This window comes from Xenopus laevis, chromosome 9_10L (assembly GCF_017654675.1).
Source record: "Xenopus laevis strain J_2021 chromosome 9_10L, Xenopus_laevis_v10.1, whole genome shotgun sequence".
NCBI lineage: Eukaryota > Metazoa > Chordata > Amphibia > Anura > Pipidae > Xenopus > Xenopus laevis.
In genome coordinates this window covers 64,226,477-64,253,315 of record NC_054387.1, presented here as the reverse complement: position 1 = coordinate 64,253,315, position 26,839 = coordinate 64,226,477, and the positions used below count along the sequence as shown (strand labels likewise).

Here is a 26,839-nt window from a genome sequence, read left to right as displayed (position 1 = left end):
CCTTCTGCATTGTGAAACAACATCCAATATAGCAAGAGGTTTTCTGACAGCATACTCTATGCAATTATTCTCCGAAGGAATATTCAAGTAAAGAATGTAAACATTAGTAAATGGCTGCCTTATTTCTTGAGTAAACTGTCGATTCACAACTTTACTAAATGCAAAGAGAGGTAAATTTAGGGAACCAATTAAACAAGGACGACAGGACGCACAGATCGAAAGACAACAATGTTTTTAAATTTCTCAAACAGCCAACAGAAGACTTAAAATATCATTGACCATAAAATAACATTTTAAGCCACAAGCATCTTGGTAACGCAGCCAAACTGATTAACAATTTTACATTAACTTACATAGTAGCACAGTGTTTGACATTTTTTTTGGTACAAAATGTTTGTTTTAAACTTGAAAATAACAGACACTGAAAATATATATATATATATATTTATTAAACTTCCATATTTCAAGTATATTCAATCAACCTGAAATGGATTTTCTCTCGGCATATTTCTTATAGCAGGCTCTGTGCAATTTGACATATGGAGCTTCTAATGCACCTTTATAACAAGGTATAATGTTCCACTATAATCTGGCCAAAGCCAAATACAGGTTTGCCACATGAATATATTGCAACTGTCACACATAATTCAGAAATCCCTCGTAGTGCTTCCAAAATGAACCAATTAGAGGGAAAACAACATGTTCTGATAAGGATTGGAATGGGATACAACCCCAAAAAGAAAAACTGGGGGGGGGTCAGTCCTGTCAATGGGGTATATTTATCAAAGTGTGAACTTCTGCCACTCTCTATTCATTTCTATGGGATTTTTAAAAGAGTATTTATCAATGGGTGAAAGTTAATCCTTTGATAAATACACCTTTCAAAACTCCCATACAAAAGAATGGAGAGTGGCGGAATTTCACTCTAGAGGACTGGGGTGATCTCTAACTTCACTCTTTGATAAATATACCCCTATGTGTTGATATCTGCACTTTGTCTCTTAGGTAAGAACTCAATTTCAAACTGATGGCCTTTAATTGCATACATTTGAAGTCCCTGGTAACTAGGAGACACAGAACTCTGGATCTATTTCTATGTACAATTGTTTTTATTCTTAAGCAGTGCGTTAACCCTTTCTCCAGCACATTGCAACTAATGCGTATCAAAGCAACTGCAGCCCATTGGCACAGGAGATCTGAGCTGCTGAAGACGCATCCAGTAGCTCATTTACCTGAGCTAAGGGACTAATTCACAAGTTGTTATATAAAAGTCATTGCAAATTAGTAATTAATTCAGTCACAGTTTAGAAACCATCAGAATTAATAATCAGCCCTGCAGCACCAGCTTCTATGACGGCTGTAAACTAATTTTCTGCTTCATCGTTTTAGACAACCTCTAAGCTTATCTTCTTAAAGGAGAAGGAAAGTCACATTCACTGGGGGGGGGGGTGCCAAATGGCACATCTCAGTGATTGTAATCACTTATTTCTGTAGTAGTTGATTGGGTTACCAGGGGTATCGGGTTAGTGATTACCTAACATCTGGCAACCCCCCAGAGATCAACCCTTTTCCTTTAATAGTAGCCCAGAACACAATGAGCATGTGCAATGCCACTGTAACTGAAAAGATGGCCTAACACAATCCAAGATGGCGACCTTTTGTGGATAACTTTGAATGCCTGGATCATTACTGTGATGTTGCTGAATCTCTCTGCTGGAACAGTATATAAAATACAGCATTTCTAGCCATATTCATTTTTAGGCTTAAGGTCTCCCTTAATGCAGAAAAGACTTGGAAGAATATATAAATGTACGTTACAATTCACATGATGCTGACTTTTACCAATGTGAGCATAACAGTCACCATATTAGTATAATAAATACAAATGATTAATATGTGGTTTCCACTCTATCACTGTAAAACCGGCTAACGGGATCCACTTACTTTGGCAACTGATTAAGATGCAGACTGCATGACTGCACATAATGCAGTTCAGTCAGCATCTAAATTAACTGCTAATCAGCCATGAAGGATGGAAATTTTACATGCAGGCGATTTTAAGAGTTGCAACGGAAACCAGAGATTAAAGGTAAGCTTAAACTTTCACATTTGATACAGCAAGGTTAGTAGCTTTCGACATGGCTTTTCAAGGTCATTTCCACTTTAATGCACCATTTTAACATAACATCTACAATTGGGACTTTTGCATTTGACTTGGCCAAATATGTCTTCTTAAAGGGACGCTAATGTAATTCGACCTAGCATGAATCCATTTTTTTAAGCAATGTTAACGGTTATGAAGACGGAGAACACTGAACGCTCTGCTTGTCAGAGACCTGATGAAGGACATTACTTAAACATTCCTGCTACAGTGCTACAGAAAGCCTGGGGTAAACTGTATCTTAGCCCAAACATATATTTTTTCTACATTGTTCCAAGGAGGAACATTTTTTGCTTGCATTCAGATTTCCTGGTTTAAATAGGCAACTAAGATCTGGTTTAGGACAATGATAGACAGGGCACTTTGATGCTGGTGAGAAGTCACCTCATTCTCGAGTTGCAACGCACCCAAAAACACCTTGACATCATGTGGCGATTCCTGTTTACATTAAGCTATTTTTGGGCACTTTGCTGCCCGCATACAATTAAGCCCCCACCTGCCATAACCCGTAGAGACATTACAAATCTACTTCTCACGCAATTTAAGTACCTTTGCTTTCTGCTGTCATCTTTTATATAATTTAGGGAAGAAAATTCACTTTCAGCTGTAATTTCTGTGGGAATGGGGAACATAACCTAAACTTGACCTATCTAAGGACTGACACACTATAATTGAATTCAAAGGCTGATACACCCCTCAATTGTTATATATCATTCCCTAAGGTATCAACTGCAAAGTCGGCCATGGACAATTTCAGTGGATCCAATAAATTTCAAAAAGAACGAGACATTCTCAATCATAATCAATCCTTTTGTGTCTTAAAGAAAAGAATGGTTGCTTACTATAACCAACCACATGGAAAACTAACCAAAGCACAAGAATATTAATCATAGCTGTGTTTCAATGGGTTGTTAGAAGCCTGGCAGGTCTAAACCTTGCATGCCTTTATCTATGCCCTTTTTCTTTATAGAAGCATTTTAACTAGAAAATATTCTCATTGTACTCGAATTTTATGATGCGTTCATTTGGCTGTCTATTGGATATCTTCCATGACTGCAGGAAAAAAGAATATATCTGACCGTCTTGTATTGAATAAAATACTGAGTATGTTGTAGTATGAATTTATATGCTTACAGCCATATAAGGGTCAGTGAAGGTTATTTAAGCAGCTGACTAGTTGCTGTGGGTCAATAAGGAAGTATTTCAGTATCTTCCAAAATGAAATACCCCCCAATATTTCTATTTGAAAAATAAGGTTGTTTAGCCACAACCTAAAGAAATGAGTCAAATGCTCTTAAAAAATAAACTTGTTCTTGTGCCAAAACAACCCTGCAAATATAGCCTTGAACTGAGAAACTTGATATTATTGTCAGTGCTATCACTCTTTAGCACAACTTTCAACTGAAATATGCAATGCTAACCCTGGTCTTTTATACCAACCTAATCATTTAGTATTTACGTCATACTGCCCATCTCATTTGCATTTTTAAAAAACATTTTAGGTCAAACAAATAACGTTTTTTTTTTTCTTTTTGAAAGTGCTTATATTGTTTGGCCAGAGATCATATACTAGTTGAGCCTTAAGACCAAGGCTGATCATGCTGAAGTCAAAGAAGGGCATTGGAAATATTGGAGAACAGCATTTAGACTATACAAAACTGAAAATAAAAACAGAGGGACATTAAACTTGAACATCTGCTTTGGGTTGTGCACTAGGCAGCACTTGACTTTCAAGCTCATGGCACATCCAGGAAAATCTCCACAAGCGGTTTTCAGGCTGAGGAGGAGAATAAGTGTTCTATGAGCCTTAGGCATTGGCTTTTTTTTTTTTTGCAATTAAATTGTTCTCTCTCTCTCTTTGACTAAGTGTTCTCTTTAAATGTACACCTGAGCCTGACAGAATCACTGAGGAACAGAACACCATGTGTTAGAGAAGCCTATTTTTCAATATGGAGTTAGAGCAATCTAGTATAGCCTGGTAACTGACAAAACTCAGTTTTTATAATAGGGATGACCACTCAAAAGGGTTTTTTTTCTGCATAATGAAAGAAAATGCAATCAAAGTAACTTTCCAATGTCAATTGATTAAAAATGTTTTAAAGTGATTTATAAAAATACAAGACACCCATCTGTCCAGCATCTCATTCCAATACCAAGGGGAATAATATGAAGTTGTTCCTCTTTTTGCTTCTGTAACCATCTCTGCTCTTCTGGGGAGGTTTCCACTAGAAAACCTTAAAACAATGTTGGTGAGATTTGCCTTTATTTACACCAAAGAGGTTTGGTGGTAAGTCACAGTTGCCATTCTAGTTCATTACCAAATGTGTTACATTGGGTTAAGGCCAGAGCTCTGTGGAGGCCAGTCAAGTTCTTCCACTCCCATTTCTGCAGACCAGTTCTGTATGGACCTTACTTTATAAACGGATCATTATCGTGCTGGAACAGGAAGGGTCCTGGAAGCAGTATTGGTCTGTCCCTTTCCTTTCTCTACACTACAGGTTTGAATTCTTGCAGAAGAAGTCAGTTTAGCTCCAGGACCGTTACCCAGCTGACTTCTGCTGCATTGTTTCAAGAGTGAGAATTGTGCAGAGAACAGAAAGGCAAAGGCAACAATGCTTTAAAACCACTGAAAAAATATGTAATTAATCTTTATTGGAATGTTAATTAGAATAGTATTTTCTTTCATTATGCATGAACATGTTTTGGATGGAGAACCCCTTTAAGAAAAATAAGTGGTGGGCGGTCAGAAAATCTTGACATAGGTAAGACAATTTAGAACGGAACACTTGGAGATTTTAAGGCCATTCAGTGAATTCAAGGGCAACCAGTCAGATGTGAAAGTGTGGCTTCCATTTGATAAGAAACACTTATTTTTCTTCTATGGGGTGAGTAAAACCGGAGAGTGAATGCGGAGAACAAAACAAAAGTACATGTTCATCTGCTTGTTTAGTAAATCAGTTCTGAACACCGAGTCGTGAAGTCTATAAGGTTCAATAAATCCAAAGGGAATTTTTTACGACTGTTTTAGCCGCTTTCTTGGAATTCCAAAAGGAGGACACTGTGCGGAAGCGAGAGCTCGAAAGGCCTCTGCTACTAAGTGCGGATGGGATTTGATCATGGATTTCCAGCCAGCTGTTTCCATTATGTCCATTGTTTGGCTGCAAATAGAAAACATGTTAGGGGATAGTGTGTATATAACCATCCAGTTTCAAAATGGATACCAATAGTGGCATCGTCAATGACAGGGTAAATCATCTTGGCAACCATAGGTGTCAGGTAGGTTTGAACTTTTGGCTATTGCTTCAATCATGCAGCATCTAATGAAAATCCTTTGCAGAGTTGAGTGCTTAAACAGTAGTAGTAGCAGATGGAGGCATATGTTTGTGGTATGCCACGATGGGGACAGTTAACAATAGTATTGTCCAACCAGGCCTACTTCATTATTTAGTGCATTACAATGGCAGCTAAAAGGCTACAGGTTACTCAGTCCTGTGTTTAGATAAATAATGAAGACCCACAGAATCTTATTAGCTCTCATGTACACACCATAATCCCAGCCCTTGAAAATATATGACATTACAAAAAAAAAATCACTCACTTGCTATTGCAATTTTTTCTATCCTTGCATCCCAATTGGCCCAGAACGCTGCATCTGAAAAGAAGCGAACGCCTTTATAAAAACAGTTTACAAGTAATGACATGTCTGGAAAAAGGGCACTGCTGACAAAGGCTGAAGCCAAGATGGTCTCACTTTGCAATGTATGCAATGTGCAATGTCACACAGAGAAAAGCGTATGCCATTAGCGTCAACAAGGGAGGGCTCGCTGGAAGACGATAGCAAAGGTACTATGCAGGACTTCAAGGTGGCAGATCTTGCCAACCAAAAGTTGGTCCCTCCAGCTGCCAAACGACATGAGCGACCACTTTTTATGACTTGAACCCACACTTTTGTGCATGACAACCTTTAGTGCCATAACTTTTAAAAACAATGTGCTTTTTAGAATAGTTTAGATAAGCCCCCTTGCTTTATTCTATTCATTTTATTCTATTGCACTCCAGTGCCAGAAGCTATATATGTGCATCAGTTAAGAAGGCCCCTGCCTTTGATTAGCGATTTAAGAGAAGCGCATAATAAAATCCTGCACTGTGGGAGGCAGAAATCCTAACTTGCCTGTTAATGAAGTCTATAGCTTGTGCTTTCAGCTGTTCAGCGCTGTGCAAATCTGCGAGAATAAGAACGTCAGCAACATTCTCCACTGTGAGGTTATTGCACAAAGACTCTTCACACATGACTTTAAGTCTTTCCAGTGCATACTAAATGGGAAAAAGAATAAACATTAATGGCGCATACACCATTTCCAAAGAAAAAAACATAATTATGAAAAGTTAAGAACAAAAAAACCCTGTTGTAAATTATAAGCATATTATAATTCACTGTGAGGTTATGTGACCATATAAAGGCAAAGGGTGCACACTGAGTTAAACTGAATCCTCCTGGATCCTGTTTGGACCCTCTTTCACTGAATAGTGCCTGCCTCTTTGTACTTAGTTAAGCAGGCAGGTCAAACAGCAAGAAGTATTTTCTCTCTTCCTAGTTGATTAGTATAAGCTCAAATTTCAGGGTAGCACAATGCTTATTTTCATACATATTCAAATAAGGCAGTGGGTCTGGCACCTCTAGCGGCACCTGGAGAAGTGACTGAGGAGGCCCAGCCTAATGGCAAGCTAGAATGAGATATGGGAACAAGAATGCTCCTGGAATCACAGAATGAAGGTCAGTTAGGGTGAGATGTGAGTCATAACCCTTCTAGGAACTATTCAAAACTGGCCAATATATAGGGCTACATATTTGTAATCATCTATAGGCACAAACCCTGCTTAAACAGGGTTAACAAACCAATTTCAGTTGCTTTGTTCTGTTTAGACCATTACTCAAGGTTAAAAACGACAGGTCTAATTAATAAGGCAATTACTTACTTTATCTGCTGCTGCCAACAATTTATCTGCCATCTTGTCCACATGAGGTGTGCCTCCCGTGTAAATGAATCTCATCATTTCTTTAAACACTTCAGGATCCACATCACGGATGTACACCCTATTCTGTACAGTGAAGTGTAGAAATGAACAATTAGGTTTATTTTTTAAAGATGCTGCGATATCCTCTAGGGAAGGAGACTGACTAATAAAGCACGGACGTATTGACTGTAACTACCATGACACTTCCCCCAGCTTCCATCAATACTGGATAGGCCTAACAAAACTTGATGCTCTGGGCTGCTGTCCGTTACCTGAGCTTATGGAGCAAATCACAAAACACAGCATATATACAATATAAAAATCCCAATACTAGGTGATTAGGCTAGTATTAAGTAACAGTCACATTCTTAAACCTGGGCATACTGCATATTCTGCATGTTTAGAAAGTTGTCCAATTTGGCCACCTGCACACTAGGCCAAATCAATCTGAGCCCTGGATCAACAATCAGATCATAATGAGGGGCTACATAACCTGTCTGGAAAGTACTGCAGTATTGTGCCACAGTGGTCCGTGTCCAATGGAATTTACTAACCTGCCCAATTGATATCTTGCCAAAAATCGTTGATATCTGTTGGATAGATGCATCATAAAACATACGTGTGGGCAAGAAGAGGGAGATTTGTCCATATATCTTACACTAGGGTGAAGGCTGCAGCACAGTCTGCCCTGAACATATATATCTTGCACAGTACTAGTATTTTTAGTGATGCTTTCCTTACCTTTCTACTTTCTTGCATGGGATGCTCAAACATTGCACTAAATACAGGAGAGCGAGCTGCAAAAGATAATGCACCGTATGAATGTGAGTGTGAGAGAGGAGAGAAATAGATGTATCAATCCCATAAACATTAACATTACCTGCAAGAATAGATTTATGGGCCTTAAATTCCTTCCCTTCTACAAAGAGGCTGCAGTCTGTGAATCTTCGGTTTTCCCATAGATATCCCATATCTTCTGCTAGTCGGCACTCCGGTACTTTTAGATTGTTCGAGCTGGACTGGCCCGATATGTTTATGGAGTCTTGGACCACACTCACCTGTTACATGATAAGAAAGGGGAAAGCTATATGTACATCTTTCCAACTAAATCATATTATATATTTGAATATATTCATAGCCTGGACTTTAGTGTCTAGTAGCAATGTGCAGGCCAGGCCAAAACCCATGGTTTACCCTTGGATCAGCAAAGCACATCACAGGTAGGTGGCAAGCCAGACTCTGTCCATGGCCCACCCACAAAGTTAATTTGCCACCTGTTCCTCTGACGGCATTCTGTGGGTCGGCAGAAATGGAGTATGACAGGAACATAAAGTTGCAAACAATATGGCAGCTCACAACTGTAGGCTTAAACAAAGGCACATAGATAATCCTTTCTTATTGTAGCTCCCACCTTTATGTGTAAATAGCATAAATGTACAGAGAAGAAAAAAACAGATTTTCTCAGTTCATTTAACATGTGAGAAATTTAGGTTATAATTTCCTGTGTTTTCATGCCTTCAAGTAATGATGGTTTCTTGTTTAAATTTTAACATATAAGAACATTTTTCTTGTGTTTCACAAGTCTCCCATAGGCTTTTATTGTAATGCAATTCAAGAATTCATTGGATATATTTTATTTAAACACCTGCTGGTGTACCCCCCCCCCCACACCCTATTCCTCTGAATGTATCTTGGGAACTCTATTGTTGAGATCAAGCTAAAGAGAATTCTATCCTGGAATGTACAGCAAGCATAATAAGTTTACAGTGCTATATTAGGGAAAGATATGGCACCTACCACCCATATGTATAAATACAAATATACACGAGAAGGAATGTTCTGTGCAAATAATAAATTTCACTCTCATATTGTACTGTCTAAGGGGAATTAAAACAGACTTGTACTAAAGTAACAATAAATGCATAAAATCAACAAGACTACCAGGCTAATAACACAAGACATTCTGGAAATGAGCTGAAATTGGTCAAATGATCCACTCACTTCCCTAACCATGTAGCTCTTCAGAGAAAATTCTACCTTTTCTAAAATAATTATTCCAGCCATCTTTGCAAGATTCTAAATAATACTAGGACACCAGGGTACTTCCAGCTGAGCAGCTATTTTGAAATGCATTACATTCCTGGGGATAAGCAGCGCATGTGAATGCCGCCTCCCTGAGCAGTCAAAGGCAATTCTCTATCACTGGCAGCCAGACGGTGTTTGTCCGAATTAAACCTCAGCCCATCTGCACATCTTGTGTTTCATTTAAAGGGGAAGTTCACCTTAAAAAATTATACTTTACTAACGTGCAAACAGCAGAATTCTAAGATCATTTGCCATTAATGTTCATTCATTCATTTGAATGTGGGTATGAATTATTTACATTCATAGTTCATTGGCTCTCAGGCTTGGATGTTAAAAGGTTACCTGGTTGCTAGGAGTTAATTGAAGAAAACGCTGTACAAGTTACAACACGTTGCTCTATATTGGGTGCAGGAAACACAACTGAGGAAAATACCATCCATCAGCTGTGAACACTTTTAGGCATTCAAAGTTGTTTTATAGCATTGCCCAACTACAAACAATTGACTGAAAACACTATTGCTCGACCACAGGTTATCCAAATGTTGAAATAATTCCAATCATCCAATAATATACAACCAAGGGTAAAAACAAACTGGAAGATGTAGTCCAAAATTAACACGGCATACATTTTAAAAGAGCCTTAGAGTATGTCGACTCCAGAAAACTGTATTTTTAAACAGTTCACATCCTGACACATTCAATATAGAAAAATATGTATTTTTACCACTAAATAGTGAACTGCAAAGCTTTACTAAATGTTTACGACATTTCTTAAAAAACTCTAGCTGCATAATGCAAGAGGATCCTCTAATTAAATTAAAACATTGTTTTAGAGCCTAAACAGAATTATGTGTGCCCTTCTGATATATGATAAGAGTATAATATCAGCAAGCACTATCTCCCTTTAAGATAACAGCTCATAGGAACATGTATAGGCTGGGATGGGGAATGCTATGGCAGTGTTATGGAAGGTTCATTTTCCCTTTAAAATCAAAGAACAGTTAATAAAAGCTTCATAAAACATGGGCACTCTGGCCACCTGGGTGCTGAATTTTACATGGAATTATATTCTAGCTCAGACAGTGGTTCCATCCCCTTTGTCAGAATCCTAATTATATTCATAACAGTTTTGTACAGTTCATTTAACTTGTCGAAATGGAAATAGGATATGCTATATTTACTCCACGTGGTCTCAGGGGCCAAATATCAATTATTCCCCAACACATTGGACAAATCATATAATGAAGTTCAAACCTAGCCAGTTTTATACATCCGGAAGACAAAGATCAGAAGAGAACATATTAGCAGTCAGCACCTTCATTAGAAGTTACTAATCAGCCTGCTATAAGGATGATAACTTGTGAGCGTGCCTGCCTGTCTCTTTGTATTCACACCAAGCAATCATCAATGGGATTCATTTTACAGTGCACATAGTATAATGGCCGCTGCAACTGCCAGCTACTGACTGGCATACAAACAAAAGTCTAATTAATGGAATGCGTTCACCTGAGCAACAGCTGGCATAAGAGCCACACTTACGGTGCTAGGCTTTACTGAACTTGTATAGTACATTCATTTAATTTGCTTTTTTTTTTTTGCTGTACTGAAATCACAGACCTGAATGCACACAATTCTGTATAAATTAGTAGTATTATCAGTATCTCTATATTCTATCTGGCCATAGAGATACCAGAGTACATTATCAGTTTACCAAGAGATACCATTACTCAATAGCAGCATGGCATCCCACTGTACTAAGCACAATTCAGCAGCAACAGTTCTCTAAGTTCACTCAAGGCCTGCGCATAAAGGTACTATAAAACTATCGCAAAATAGGTATTTCTTTGTACTAAACAGAAGTCAGCAGGGAAAGCCCTTTAATTTGCTCATAGCCTCTACTGAGAGACCATAAAACTATAATAGGATAGGTATTTCTTTGTACGAAGCACAATTTAGCAGGAGAAGCTCTATAGGTTTGATCATAGGAGAAATACTATAAACTATGCCAGCATACCTATACTAAAGACAACTCAGCAGGAACCCATTCATAGCTTAGGCCGATGCCATAAATATACATTATCATTTGTAATCCCCTGAGCTAAGCACAATTTGCAGGAACATTTGGGTGTAATGTAGTCTAGACATGCTCAATTAAGTTTGATGTAATGGTTCACATAAATGGGTGTCCAACCTGAATTCTGACATATACCTGCTGTGTGGTCACTGAACTTATGGGGCGCCTATGCAGGTCTTCACATGCATTTGGTGTTCGACTGCCTAAGGATCAGCAGTTTATTGGTTAAACAACCTTCCATGGACAATTTGATCTCTAAAACATTATACAGATAAAGTAATCTCATGTACTTATTAAATCCCTTCAGCTCGTTTGAGTTACGACTGCTTGTGCAGCACTGGAAAATCACAGACAATATTCCTGCCCTGTGAAAAGTCTCTGCCTCCCAAGCTTTGTACAAGTGCCTAGAAATGTTACCAAGTGATGCAAATGACAATATTAATAAGCAGTAACTCCCTGCGCCTTTTCATTGGAGTAGCTGCAGAAACATTCCTGACTTAAGTAATATACTAAAGAGTAGAAAACTGCATGGGTCGGGCACTGCGGACAATGTGGTCAGATTTAAGATGGCCATAAACGCAAAGATCTGATCATACGAATCGAGGATTTGTACGATTTTCGGATCATGTGTGGAGAGTCCCAATCAGACAGGTTAAAAGATTTGTCGGCTGCCGATAATATCTCTGCGTGTATTGCCGATCGTACGATTTTCAGAGGGAGACTGTCACTAGCTTTGGTCGGACATAACTTTCGTACGATTGCTGTCAGGGGCAGAACATTGCTGATCTGTTCTTTTGTACTTTATTTGATCGGAATGGTTAGTGGCAGGTCGGGTGATGGGAAAGATCTTTGCGTCTATGGCCAGCTTTAGGGTAGAAAGTCCATGATTACATGATCATGTGTGTATGGTGTGTTGGTACCCTGTTGGGGTACCTGAGTAAACTGCAGCCTGCAATCCCATATCCCTGAAGAATTTTTTCCCTGACAAGGCTGATCCGCATCCAAATGATATCACTTCCTGTACATGGTGATTTTATTACTGGTTTTCATGACTCCTGGATCAGGTAAGTTAACCCCATGCGCGTAGGGTTGGATACCAGGTCTGAGAAAAGGGCAAAATGGGCGCATGAGTCCAGGTTCCATCATGGGTCTGCCCAACTGGACCCACACAGGATTCTAGTAGCAAGACATGGTACTCTGAACTTGATAGTTCTTTTGTTAAGGTCCAATATGGCAACACTATGGGGCAAATTTACTAAAGGGCGAAGTGGCCAACGCTATCGAAAATTCGCCAGCGTGAGGTCATTTCGTTACTGCGCCGATTTACTAACGGGGGCTGGCGTAAATTCGCTAGCGAAGTGGACCTACTGTAGCGCTACTTCGCACCCTTACGTCGGGCGAAGTTGCGATATGGCAAAGGGACGCAACTACGCTAATTTACTAACTTGCGCATTTTACTGAACGTTACCTCTTGCGCCAGACTTGCCTTACCTCAGACCAGGCGAAGTGCCATAGAGTAGATAGGACTTGCTTCAAAAAAAGTTGAAAATTTTTTTAGAATTCCCAAAAAACGCTGGCGTCTTACTTTTTTTAAGGGTGATAGGCTGAAAAAGATCGTAAATTTGTTTGGGGGTACCCTCCTCCCCCCCACATTTCCTAACATATGGCACCTAAACTATACAGTGGGCACATGTATAGGGCACATAACAACTCTATTTTATTTTATGAAGCTTTCCCAGGCTTGTGTAGTGTAATGTATTTGCTGCTACATATACGTCCATAGTACTTTAACTTGGTGCCGTATGCAAATTAGGCATCACTAGCGTAACTTCGCTTTGCCTGACAAAATTAATGCTAGCGCAACTTCGCTACCTTTCGCCTCCCTGAGCGCAACTTCGGATTTTAGTGAATTAGCAACGCCCTGGCAAAACTTTGCCTGGCGAAATGCGGCAAAGTCAACGCCTACACACTTCCTGCAATTTGTGCCTAGTGCCAATAGGCTGGTCCAGTTCAGCCTGACGAAAACAAAGGCATCCATGGACCAGCAGCTTTCTTAACTGTGGTACCCCCCTCAGCTATCCTGGACCAGACCTAGTTGTAAAAGAGTGGTTTGGTCCTTACCGAACCAGTCCGGCTATCGGCCCCCCGTCCCTGGGGGGGGGGGGATCTGCTTCTTGCTAGTTATGCTGCTGGTATGGATGCTAGGGAGCCCTGGAATTAACATCTTGAGGGAATATCACTTCCAAGGAATGCTTTGCAACCCCCTGCACATGATTTACCAACAAGGAACTTATTTTGAGGGTGTTGATATTTTGGAAAAAAAAATGCTGCATAGTGGTTTAAAAAATTTTTTATTTCTGCACTTAAACACTTGCTATTGCAAATAAACCCTCATGCCTGTAAACCACTGATCGGTGCAGTAGCTCCCATCTCTGGTAAACAATATGGCAACTCAAGCAGACATACAATGGTCTATTAGTTCAATAATCTGCTATGCCTATGCAGTTAAAAAAGGGTATATTTTCACAACACTTAATATAAATAATTTGTGGTATTTCCCTAACCCTCTTATTTTCCAATGGGTGCGGGGGGTGAAGATGTAATTCCCTCTGTTCAGGTGGAAATAAATACATGATTTGCTAATAGCGGGAATATTAAGTATGAAAGATAACATTTCCTTTCTTGTTACATATAGTCAAGTGAATCTCTGATCTGGTTTCCATTCCAGCACAGAGAATGTGCATGCAGCTTTCAGTAAAGGAATACTGTGTATTTCTGAATTAATGTCACTTTAAATACACTTCCCAGAAAAGCCAAAACCCTCCTGCTGCGGCTCCTTGCTACATGTTTTATGCATCTTCTCCCACAGTCGCGATCGCCTCCAGATAACTGGTCATTTATTTATTACCCTGAGATAAATTTCAGAGCATTTTGGGAACAGTTCATAAATCATCCCGAGTAATCCATCAATCAATATTCAAAGCACAATTAGGTTAACAAATCTGAATGCAGTGAGGACAATGTGTTAACCCTTTAGGGGGTCAGAGGCAACAGTAACAGCGGCAGAAGAGCAGGACTTTCCAATGCTGGAATCTGTGCAATTTTAAGAATAATCTTTTTTTTACAGCCACTCTAGTTAGTCTATAAATGCTTGTTTTTTTTGTTTTGTTTTAATAGAAACATTAAGTGTTGTATAATTATTTTCATGTATCTGTGTTGTTTTCCATCTTTTATCCCAAAACTTGGGAAGAAAGCTAAAAATTTCAGGTCATTACGGTCTATTACTAGTCAACAATTCTGATTTTATTTTCTATTTCCTCAGATCCCAAGCATTCTGGATAATAGAACCATTGTGCCTTATAATACAGGAGTTCTAATATCATTATATTATAATAAACAGTAGTTTATAGGTCATTGGGCAGACCACACCACCAATATGGTACAAGGCGTTTAGAGATGAAGACTAGAGGAAAGATTATGTCCAGAGATGTGGTAATGGCACGCCAGGGAGCTGGGATTGCAGGTATTTACAGCCTTTTTCCTTGCTGTTGCAGCTATTATAGACTGCAGCTGGGATCAAAAGACTGCAGCTGGGATCAGAGGCTGCCCAGTTCAGCACAGCCCACAGCGTGGTGGTTGGAGACCCTGGTCTAAATAACTAAACATCAGAAAAGATGTACAACTAAAGTCTACAACATATCTAACTGTATTGCCAGATACAGGCATTAGATTGGCTATTCCAGCAACAAACATTATGTATGTCTTTGCCCACACGTCTCTCCAAACCTACAGTATAGAAGGTGTAACACTGTCCACCATAAACGGGTGGCTGTGCATTAAGTGTAATGAAATGGCTTTATTTCCTTCCTGGTTAAGAAGGAAAATGAAATAAATATAGGTAAACTCACCTCACAGTACAGTGTAAGCTTATCATCTGGTAACAGGCCATTAGCTTCGTCAAGTAAAAAATCTCGTCTAATGTATTTCTTAAAACCCCAGTCTTTTCCCTGAACGAAGCGATAGGCTCTCTGGCTTTCTGTTAAAAAAAATTAAGAGAAGTTTAAAAATGCTCACATTTATAAATCCTTACAGTAGGCAAAATATTTGTTAACATTTACATATTGCTAAGGATCTCATACTTTACAAGTGCATGGTTTTTTCACTTAAGGGACTATTTTATCAAACTTAGTATGATGCAGACAGAGATAATCAGACAATTTGTAACTAGCTTTTTTTTTTTTTTTTAGTATTTCACTTCTCCCGTTTGGATTTTCAGCAGTTGCTACAGTCCAGTTTGAATGAGAGACCAAAAATGAATAGGAGAGGGTCTGAATAGAAAGCGAAATAATAAAATGCAACAATAACAATCAAAATGTAGTCTCACAGAGCAAAAATGTTTTGGATGTCAGGTTCAGCGACCCCCATCTGAAAGCTGAAAGAGAACGGCAGAAAAAGAGAACAATAGGACATTCTATAAAATACTAAAGGCTGGCATGTATTTTCAGGCAGTAACTGTGTGTTTCTCATTGGAATAAAAGTAGAACTAAAGGTAAAATTACTTGGGGGGGGGGGGTGTCTAGTCTTTAGCCTGCTACCAGGGGTGGTACTACTCTCCACCAATAAATGCACTGGCCTGGGTTACTTTCTTCTGAGAACTCATCTTCTATGCGGTTTCCTGGCACCCTGCGGCTAATTATTATCCTTTATTACATAGCATTGACATTTGTCCACAACACAGAGCTTTTACACATCAAACCTGCCCCAGTAGAACTTACAAATCTGAGGCAGCTATTAAAGCTGGGCATGTGCTCAATATACAAATCGGCAATGACACTCTGTGCTGTGAACATGCTCACCCATCATCTTCCCGGCGGCACAGGATATACCTGGGAAATAGTGATGTGTGGGTCGAGAATTTCTCAACCCGCACCTGACCCTAATCCACCCCCTCCCAAAAAGGACACAGGCTAGGCCCGCTGCTGCCCTCCATTTATAGACCCCTGCCTGCCCCACAGTAATGTCACAAAAGAGGCGGGTCTATAAATTCCGGCACCGGAACTGCTAAGTAGTGACCGGAATGTTTTGTGCAGGAGTCGGCCCAAACCAGCTCGACCCCCTAGGGATTCTTCCTCTTTTAATATAAAGCAACCCTCTGAGATCAATAGCTTTTGATCATAGATCATGTGACATAGGCTCTTTGACAACATGGCTGCTGATAAAAATAAAACACACAAGTCAGATGCTACAGTACAACTTACCCATGGCTTTTGTCTCTTCATTCTTGGAGTTAAGTAAAGAAAACTTGAATTTCGCCCGCACTTCATTTTTTGGGCAACTGACAAGAAGTAAATACAAGGACAAGTAATCTTTGCTCTCGTCATCTAAACCTTTTGGATTCACTCTTAAACACCTAGAGGGGGAAAAAACCCAAAAAGCAATGTCATGTGTGTACATGGTGGAATGCAACCTCTACCTGACAGCGCATTGCAGTACATAGGTCCCTTACCATTTCAGTTTATCATTAGGTCCTGATGAAAATGAGGAACTTTTTAAAACTTCACCAGTTTCTTCTCGGCAAAAACTAAAGTTATTTATGGTCCACATGTAGGAGAATTTGACCACTTTGACCTAAAAAAAATTAAGCAGATTTAGATTGATGGAATGTACCAATAACTTTGTTTTCCATTAATAACTGGAACTCAGAACGTTAATATCCAGAGCCAGAGGTATCAGCTTTGCTGTGCATTATACACCATACATATGTACAGGGCTGTCATCTTCCTTCAGCAAAACAAAATAGGATTGCAGGAACTTTACCGAGGAGCTGCTGCAAGTGATGCGAGTTAAACAGTTGTTTGGTACTGAAGTGCCAGATGGCTGAAAAATGTCCTGGTCTGTAACCCAATATGTCCGATGCTTGACAAAAGGGGATCACCCCGAAACGTTGCATCACGGAAATAAAAATACAGCAAGGGTTGTCCCTGCTTGCAACTAAAGACCTGTGTGCCGGTGGAATTATTTGGTCTGGTCTGTAACCCACCCACACTCTCTTTGAACTAGATTATGCCTGTTGAAGTAATTGGCAAAATCCCAGGCAAAGGGATAAGGCCAGCCTGCATATAGGAAACAACCTTTGGAACGGTGTTCTACAAATATCAACAACCTTGATATAAAACACAATATACCTGGGTATAACACCAACTTTCAGCCACAGGTGGACTTGACATTTCTGCAGAGGAAACTGTTGTGGCCACTTCATGCATTTTGACGGCAACACAAGTATTTTCGACATAAAAAAAAAAAACCTTTTGGCTGTACACCTGTTTCAAAAAGAAAAAAAATATATTTAGAATGAGGAAAGGGCCAAACCTGTACCCATAGTACTACTGTCCATAGAAAGGGGCTAGTTATCTTTTATAACCAGGACTGCAGGAAAAATTATGTCAAGCACAACCAGTAGCAGAGGCTGGCCAATGGGAGAGCTGCAACTTGCTAGTAGCTAATCAACAATTGCCTTATGCACCAATGTAGTATCCCAAAGCCGCTTCCATTATCCAAGACAGTAAGCTCTTTTGACCAATACCCTTTTGTCTTCTTACATGTTATTTTTTATGTGTATGTTTTATGTTTCTCGCTACTCTGTAAAGCATGAGGGAGACAAAGGTATATACAAGTTATTATTGTAGTATATTATGCTGTAGGTTAACCACCTTAATGGCTGCAATGTGTTACCAGACTGAGGCAATATGTGTCCCCTCCCCCCAAACCTGCATTCATAAAGCCCTGACTTAATCTTCTGAGGAACGCTTTAAAAAAAGAAAGTAAAAGGAATGAAGTTTCTTTCTCTATGCTATTTTTCCTGCTTGACTTATGGTGTGGTGACCTTATCTGAAATATCCCAAAAAACAGCAGCCAAAGGCCAAATATTAAGAAGAAGCACATTTATCTTGCCATCTCTCCCCTTGAGTGGTTTGGAAGATCAAATTAAGTTCTTAAAGGAGACATATTATATAAAAAGTAGGAATGTTCCAGTGCATTATACCCTTTAAAAGGGGTTGTTCCCCTTTTGATTAACTTTTAGTATGATAGTGATGATATTCTGAGACAATTTGCAATTGGTTTTCATTTTTTATTATTTGTGGTTTTTGGGTTGTTTATCTTTTTATTCAGCAGCTCTCCAGTTTGCAATTTGTGCAATCTAGTTGCTAGTGTCCAAAGTACCCTAGTAACCATGCACTGATTTGAATAAGACTGGAATATGAATGGGAGAGGGCCTTGATAGAAAAATGAGTAATAGCAAGAAGCAATAATAATAATAAATGTGTAGTCTTACATTGTTTTTGGATGGGGTCAGTGACCCCTATTTGAAAACTGGCAAGAGTCAGAAGAAAAAGGCAAATAACTCAAAAACAATAGAAAAAAATGAAGGCCAACTGAAAAGTTTCTTAGAATGAGCCATTCTATAACATACTAACTTAACGGTCAACTACCCCTTTAAATGTGCTTAAAAATTGGTGTTTCTGGTTACATTATTTGTAAATTTCTGCAAAAACGCTACTAGTTCCGCCCATCTGTGCCACTTCCTGCTGCCTCCTTCCCCAGGCTGTGCAGGGGAGCCGACAACACTCAGCACATTGCACTATAGAATCGGAACCAACCACAAGCTAAGCTGACCCGATAAGGACTGAAGCCTGTCTTCATTTTTGTGACAGCAGGGCTGTGATTGGCTGTCCCCCTCCTACTATGCTTCTGGCAGTGACTATTAGGACACGCCCACCCCTCATTTGAAACACGGACAGGGACCATAGCAAATGAAGCAAATTTGATCTTGAAGGAAAAGCAAAAAAAGTGTGTTTTACAGTAATGAAAATATCATGTACTGTTGCCCTGCACTGGCAAAACTGATGTTTGCTTCAGAAACACTACTATATTTCACAACAGCTTATTTATATAAACAATAGTAGTGTTTCTGAAGCAAACACACCAGTTTTACCAGTGCATTGCAAAACTGTATTATATTTTGATTACTTTCAAATACTTTCATTTTTTGATGTTACTGTTTCTTTAACTCCCATGTCTACCCATGTGATCTTAAGCAAAAGTAAAATTGGGCGAGCTGATATACGAGTGTGGTACTAAACTGCACCAGTGCAGTTCCTATGGGAATAAGTGGGCCCTTGCATGTGTTTGGGAAGACTTGTCAAACCGTTTCTTACTTTACTACAGCTTGTCATACATGGTAGCATTCACTTGAATGACAGGGTTGGACAATTTGTGGGTTAAATCGGGATGACCAGGATATAGTATATTTAAAGAGGTAGAGGACATTTAAATTAAATTTGAATACTGTATGTTACAGAATAGCCAATTTGTGTAGCATGCAATACTAGGCAGCCTTGAACTTAAAGGGATACTGTCATGGGAAAAAATTTTTTTTTCAAAATGAATCGGTTAATAGTGCTGCTCCAGCAGAATTCTGCACTGAAATCTATTTCTCAAAAGAGCAAACAGATTTGTTTATATTCAATTTTGAAATCTGACATGGGGCTAGACATTTTGTCAATTTCCCAGCTGCCCCAAGTCATGTGACTTGTGCTCTAATAAACTTCAATCGCTCTTTACTGCTGTACTGCAAGTTGGAGTGATATCACCCCCCTCCCTTTTTCCCCCCAGCAGCCAAACAAAGAACAATGGGAAGGTAACCAGATAGCAGCTCCCTAACACAAGATAACAGCTGCCTGGTAGATCTAAGAACAGCACTCAATAGTAAAAACCCATGTCCCACTGAGACACATTCAGTTACATTGAGAAGGAAAAACAGCAGCCTGCCAGAAAGCATTTCACTCCTAAAGTGCAGGCACAAGTCACATGACCAGGGGCAGCTGGGAAATTGACAAAATGTCTAGCCCCATGTCAGATTTCAAAACTGAATATAAAAAAAATCTGTTTGCTCTTTTGAGAAATGGATTTCAGTGCAGAATTCTGCTGGAGTTGCACTATTAACTGATGCATCTTGAAGAAAACATGTTTTCCGATGACAGAATCCCTTTAAGGGAGGAAGAGATAAAATTAAGTAAGCTGTACCAGAAAGGTCTTTATAAATACACCAGTAAACCCTCAAAGTAATGCTGCTCTGAGTCTTCTGTCAAAAGAAACACAGCATTTCTTTCCTTCTATTGTGTACTCATGGGCTTCTGTATCAGACTTCCTGTTTTCAGCATAAACCTCCAGGCCGAGGTTTGATCATGCTCAGTTTGCTCCTCTCTCCCTCCCTTCCCTGCTGTAATCTGAGGCCAGAGCTATGAGCGAGCAGGGAGAGACTCAGGCAGGAATTGATGTCCCACCAAGCTAATTTGGCAGCTGCTATCCTAAACAAACTTCTAGAGCGGTTTACTCAGGTATGGTAAAGCATTCTGCAGAATAAATATAGTGTTATAGCTTGCACTATTGTGGCTAATCTATTGGCAATAAACTGCTTCAGTAGCTTTCCTTCTCCTTTAATGCTACCCTAACCAGACACAAAGGACTTGGCTCCAAGCTCCTTCAATAATTTTTATATGATAGCCGTGGATATTCCAACTAAACGGCAGATTTATTATGTGGTGTAAAAAAAAAAAAAGTGGGATAATTCATCACACATTCGTTTTGCTACAGCGTAAATTTTGTGACTTCCGCGGAACTTACTTACTATGGTTTAAAGCAATGTAAAATAATGGCTGCAAATCTGTCATTTGCAAGTTACAGTTATAGGCAATTTAGAAATGTCTATGTTGTCTGGGGCTCTAAACACATTTTGGTTCATAAGCTGGTGTTCCCCTTTAATATACAGGTAGGTATTTGCCTTAAATTCAGTAATTACCAGAAGCAAAATTAGGACTAAGTTTAGCATAAGTAACTAGTAACTACACTGAGTTACTATAGCAAACAAACTGCACGTTTTCAGAGTTTTTGGTTCGGGCCATTGTAGCCAATCACAAACATAACCTAGTAACGGTTGCATTGCTAAAGTTCTTAGGATATCTAAGACAAAAAATAAAGCATTCATTCACATGTTTAACCCAGACAGGTGTTTGCTTTGGGACCCCTTAGAGGAACCAGTCTGATAACCCGAGCGAAACTCTGTAGAAACCCATAGACACGTATTAGCCCCCCTACCCACACTGGAGCTCATTAAATGCTTCTCTTCTACACTGAACAATTAACTTGGTCAGATTAGTTGCAACTATAACGGCAATACATTGGTAAGCACCAGTCACTGCATTCCACATTCTCAAATAACATCTCATCCTACACCTGCCTTGCACATTCCATAGGTATTTATCTAGTAACCGTTTCTCAGACTTGGATTTTTCCGTTTACCCCTCATTGTGGTGTTGCCTTCCTGACTCTAAGTCGTAAGCAATGCTGTGAACCCACCCCCGTTTATTATGGTACAAGCCAGACAGGCTGGGACAGGGAAGTCAGACATACAGGTTTGGCATCTGTGGGCTGCACAAAGCATTGATTCAGCACATTTCTCCTCAAACATTGAAATATGGGTGTAATAGACAAATCACACTCCAGACTTGTAATAAAAGGCCAGTAACATTAAAATATATAAAGGCTTTAAAAATAGATATAGGTAATTATGTTTTACAATTAATAATATATTAAGCTGGCACAAGAATACAGCAAAATGATGGCCTCCCAAACCCACTGGAGCTTGTCAGGTACTGATTTTGGGGTGGACACCTGTGTTGCTTTTGACCAGAACAGTTTAGTTTTCAGGTCAGGTCACAGAGGTTTGTAAAACCAGAACAATAATGTGGTCAATAACCACCTCTGATGTCACAGCTCCACAAGGCACAGCCATGCCCAAAACGCTATGACTGCACCCCCATATGTCACCTATCTGTCCCGATGTTATCATCCCACCTTGGTCCAGGATTTGCCAAGGTCAAAGGTGGCCATGTATAAAGACCTGTCCCTCTAGATCTGCACATGCCCCCTGTTCAACACCAAGGTCACAAGACCATCAATTTCATGGCCAAATCAGACAAAGGGTTGACCTACTAATGTATGGACAGCTTTAGAAAGTTACTGTCAGAGGGATATAATATAATTAATATAAAATGTTTTTGGACATTTTGTTGTTACTGTTCTTTTATAAGAAAAAAAACTTGCTACAATCCATAAGGAGGAGGGATGCTCACTTTCCCAAAATAAAAAGCAGCACAAATATATGAGAAAATTTGCTATTCCAATTTAAACAGCAATATATAAACAACTCTAATCACATTTAGAAAGGCACAAAAACCCATCCCACAAACTGAAGTCTCTGTGGTTCCAGAAGTACAGGTATGAGACCTATTATTCGTAATTCTCGGGACCTGGGGTTTTCCGGATAATGGATCTTTCCATAATTTGAATTTTCATACCATAGGTCTGTGAGGAAATGTAAACATTAAATACACCCAATAGGCTGTTTTCCTTCCAATAACGATAAATTATATATTAGTTTGGATCAAGTACAATGTACTGTTTTATTATTAGAGAAAAACTAAATCATTTTAAATTTGGATTATTTGGAAAAAATGGAGTATATGGAAGATGGGCATTCCGTAATTAGAAGGTTTCCGGATAACGGATCCCATACCTGTACATTCATTCAGTTCTGTAGGAAAAGCTCAAGCATAAACATAATTATTAGAAGGAATATAATTTCCCAAGTAAGTGCAAGCACTGTACATTTGTTTCTCGCTAGTGATATTGCAGTGATGTCACAAGCAGTTTTCCCCTCCAAAATGGCAATAATAATAATACGGTAGTTTTCACAACACTGAAAAAGGTTAATTGTACAGCCAAAATAAAACTGAATTGGGCGTTCAATTGAGAATGTGCCTGCTGGAGTAATTTCAAACAGAGGGCAACTATCTTCATATGCTTACAATGGGACACGCATCAACCTGCACAAAAACGGGTGCAAACAGAGCTTCTCTGGGCTGACGTGTGACATGCAGGTAAACCTGCTCATCATCTCCACACCAAACTGTAGGGACATGCTTAGTATTCATGTGCTCTCCATACAAATGTAGAAGTACAGCATACAGCAGCAGAGTATACACTGAATTAAAGCTGGAAAAAGTCAGAAGAAGAAGGCAAAAAAAAAAAAATTAATAATGAAGACCAATCGAAAAGTTTTATAGAATTGGCCATTCTATAACATACTAGAAGTTAACTTAAAGGTGAACCACCCCTTTACACAATGAAGCAGAAGCCAACTGATTGTCAGTACTTATCTGTAATTTTAAGCAATCATTTATTAAAAAGAAAAAGTCACAGTATTTCTAAAGGTGCATATATTTTTAAGCATATTCACACCATTTTATTATCTCTTATTCCAGAATAAGAAGTGGTTTTGGTGAACATTTTTTTTTACCACATTATTTTCTACTGCATATGCCCTTAGTAATTTCCCATCTTCTATTTTGCTGATTAGCATCACAAAAGTCATAATAAAATGCTAATGAATTCATTACACACTAAATGGCAGCACAGAAATGAGTGCATTCAACATCCAGATTGATTAATAATCAGCCATGTAGCATCAGCTTGACAAATGTAACATCACTGTCTGCACATGATTTCCCACAACCCCTAAGATGGCCAGACCACACTGAGCATGTGCAGTGCCACTGACACACAGAACATGCCCAAACAAAATCCAAGATGGGGAGATGCTGTGGACAATTTTGAAGGCCTGTATCATTATTGTTATTGGGTTGCTGAACCTCTGGGAAGTGCAGTTAGTTCTGAATATAAAATACAGCATTTCCACAACTTCGGGTTGGACAACACAAATATATATTCAAAATCATTAAGATTTATTATATGATATAATACACCCTAAAATTACAGGTTGGACAACACAAACATATACTATAATATACCTTAGCTACATTCGTCTACAAATGGGTCTCTTTGGTGTTGAGTGCCTCCTGGACGAATGCCCACACTGCCCTAACACGAGCCCTGTTGTGTCTATTGCTCTTTATGGGCCCCACTACCTGCTGTACACACTGATGCAACAGAAGCCAAAGAGGGGCACAGAGGCCTTCCTTTTACCTGCCCAAGGGAGGGGTTCCTTAGTTCCAGATAAGGTCTCCAGCCCGCTCTTCCCACTGGCTGCTCATATCCCACCTCCCCATTTGGTAACTGTGAGAGTGGGCTCCCCACACTCCGGGGCGAGAGATAGCTGCCGGGATGGGGGAACCCAACAGATGGACTGCCGAACCCCAAACACACGCTCCGACTCCAATCGACTCGGGGCCGGCAGCCGTCAACCAGTCATCCCTACGATCAGTCGGAATTAATCGGGACCATTTCTCAGGCCGCCGCCATATTGCCGGAAATCGGATGCGACTCTCGGATGCCCCACTTCCGGGAACGTGATGCCCCGTAGCGTTACGTCGCATCCGGCGTTCCTCATATTCTAATTAGTTGTCCGGTTCAGCTTATTGTGGAAGTGTTTTATTTAGAGTATTAAGGAGCTGTCAGACAGTGCGCTATTTATGTGTTGTGAATTCAAGGTGAATGTCAAAACTAAATAACATATATTAAAGCTCATATTTCGAGTCTCAATTATGAGTCCTGCGTGTAGCTGCAGCAGCAGTGTAATTAGAAATATTGAACCACACAGTAAAATCATGTTATGTCTTCCCAAACTTTCAGAAAAAAACATTTTTAATAAAGGTATATTGGAAATATTTGGAAATTATTTATCAGTACTGGAGCTGATAATCTTTTTCCCAGTTCTTGTTACAGTCCTAATTTTCAGCTCCCATCCTGCCATTAAATACTGCTGGGAAATGAAATGCTGGTGCCATTTGTAGTGTAGATTGCAATGATAAACATACAGTCATGCAAAAGTTTGGGATCCCCTCTTCATTCTTTGGAGTTTTGTTTATCATTGGCTGAGATTTCAAAGTAGCAACTTCCTTTAAATATGTAGCATGCCTTATGGAAACAGAAGTATTTCAGCAGTGACATAAAGTTTAACAGAAAATATGCAATATGCATCATAAAATTAGACAGGTGCATACATATGGGCACCCCAACAGAGATATAACATCAATACTTGCCTCCTTTTGCAAATGAAACAGCCTCTAGACGCCTCCTATAGCCTTTGATGAGTGTCTGAATTCTGGATGGCGGTATTTTTGACCATTCGTCCATACAAAATCTCTCCAGTTCAGTTAAATTTGATGGCTGCCAAGCATGGACAGCCTGCTTCAAATAATCCCATAGATTTTCGATAATACTCAAATCGGGGGACTGTGACGGCCATTCCAGAATATTGTACTTCTCCCTCTGCATAAATGCCTTTGTAGATTTCAAAGTGTGTTTAGGGTCATTGTCTTGTTGGAATATCCAACCCCTGCGTAACTTCAATTTTGTGACTGATGCTTGAACATTATCCTGAAGAATTTGTTGATATTGGGTTGAATTCATCTGACCCCCTACTTTAACAAGGGCCCCAGTCCCTGAACTAGCCCTGCAGCCCCACAGCATGATAGAACCTCCACCAAATTTGACAGTAGATAGCAAGTGTTTTTCTTGAAATGTGGTGTTCTTCCGCCATACAAAGCGCTTTTTATTATGACCAAATAACTCAAATCAGTCCAAATCACTTTGTTCCAAAATGACTGTGGCTTGTTTAAATGAGTTTTTACAAACAACAAACAACTCTGTCATGTGAGTGCAGAAAGGGCTTCTTTCTCATCACCCTGCCATATAAATGTTCTTTGTGCAAATTGCTCTGAATTGTAGAACGATGTACAGATACACTATCTGCAGCAAGATGTTCCTGTAAGTCTTTGGAGGTGATCTGTAACCATTCTCACAATCCTCCGCAATGCCGCTCCTGTATTTTCTTGGCCTGCCAGACCTGAGTTTTACAGCAACTGTGCCTGTGGCCTTCCATTGCCTGATTACATTCCTTACCATTGAAACAGTTTAAACCACTGAGATAGCTTTTTGTAGCCTTCCTCTAAACCATGATACTGAACAATCTTTGTGTCACAATCGGCACCTAAAATCAAGAACCAATGCTAGGGTCTCTGGTCTCAGCTCTTGCTTCTGCCTTTAACAGCCGCCTTTCACCTTGGGAGGAACCCTCGGCTAATCAGAGGAGCCAAGCTAAGGGTTCTGGATGAGCAGAGGGGCACGATTGTTATGCAAAAGTTTTTTGGGCAGAAGGTCACAGACAGAAAGTGTAGTCAATTCAGGCCGGGTCGGTGCAGGCAGAAAACAAGTGGAGTCAAACAAGCAGGGGTCAAAGCTGGGAGATCAACCAAGAACGGTCAGGACAGGCACTGGTCGGAATACAGATATCAGGATAGTCGGTTTACCAGGCAGGAGTCGGGATCACAGAAGTCAGCTTAGTCAGGCAGGCAGTGGTCAAAAACAGGTATCCAATATCAGGAACAGACAAAATAGCACCCAGGAACTCGAGGAGAAAAACC

General features: G+C 39.6%; 1 protein-coding gene across 2 annotated transcripts; it reads right to left on the bottom strand.

Moving 5' to 3' along the window:
* Positions 1-215: 215 nt before the first annotated feature.
* On the bottom strand, positions 216-24,760 carry spopl.L (speckle type POZ protein like L homeolog). 2 transcript variants are annotated; one of them, XM_018234297.2, is made up of 12 exons: positions 24,441-24,760; positions 23,264-23,450; positions 17,522-17,656; positions 16,843-16,964; positions 16,595-16,746; positions 15,245-15,372; positions 8,058-8,235; positions 7,919-7,974; positions 7,139-7,261; positions 6,333-6,475; positions 5,760-5,813; positions 216-5,319 (listed from the first exon to the last, which is right to left on the bottom strand). In XM_018234297.2, exons 2-12 carry the CDS (start codon positions 23,387-23,389, stop codon positions 5,175-5,177), a joined length of 1,362 nt encoding a protein of 453 aa, XP_018089786.1. In that variant the 5' UTR covers positions 23,390-23,450; positions 24,441-24,760; the 3' UTR covers positions 216-5,174.
* Positions 24,761-26,839: the final 2,079 nt, after the last annotated feature.

Coding starts and splice junctions, on each gene's coding strand:
- spopl.L (XM_018234297.2), bottom strand. CDS start 23,389: ATGAATACTAAGCATGTCCCTACAGTTTGGTGTGGAGATGATGAGCAG. Junction 17,657..23,263: donor AGGTTGATGCGTGTCCCATT/GTAAGCATATGA, acceptor TTTTTGAAACAG/GTGTACAGCCAAAAGGTTTT. Junction 6,476..7,138: donor TGTTGGCAGCAGCAGATAAA/GTAAGTAATTGC, acceptor TTTCCCATTTAG/TATGCACTGGAAAGACTTAA.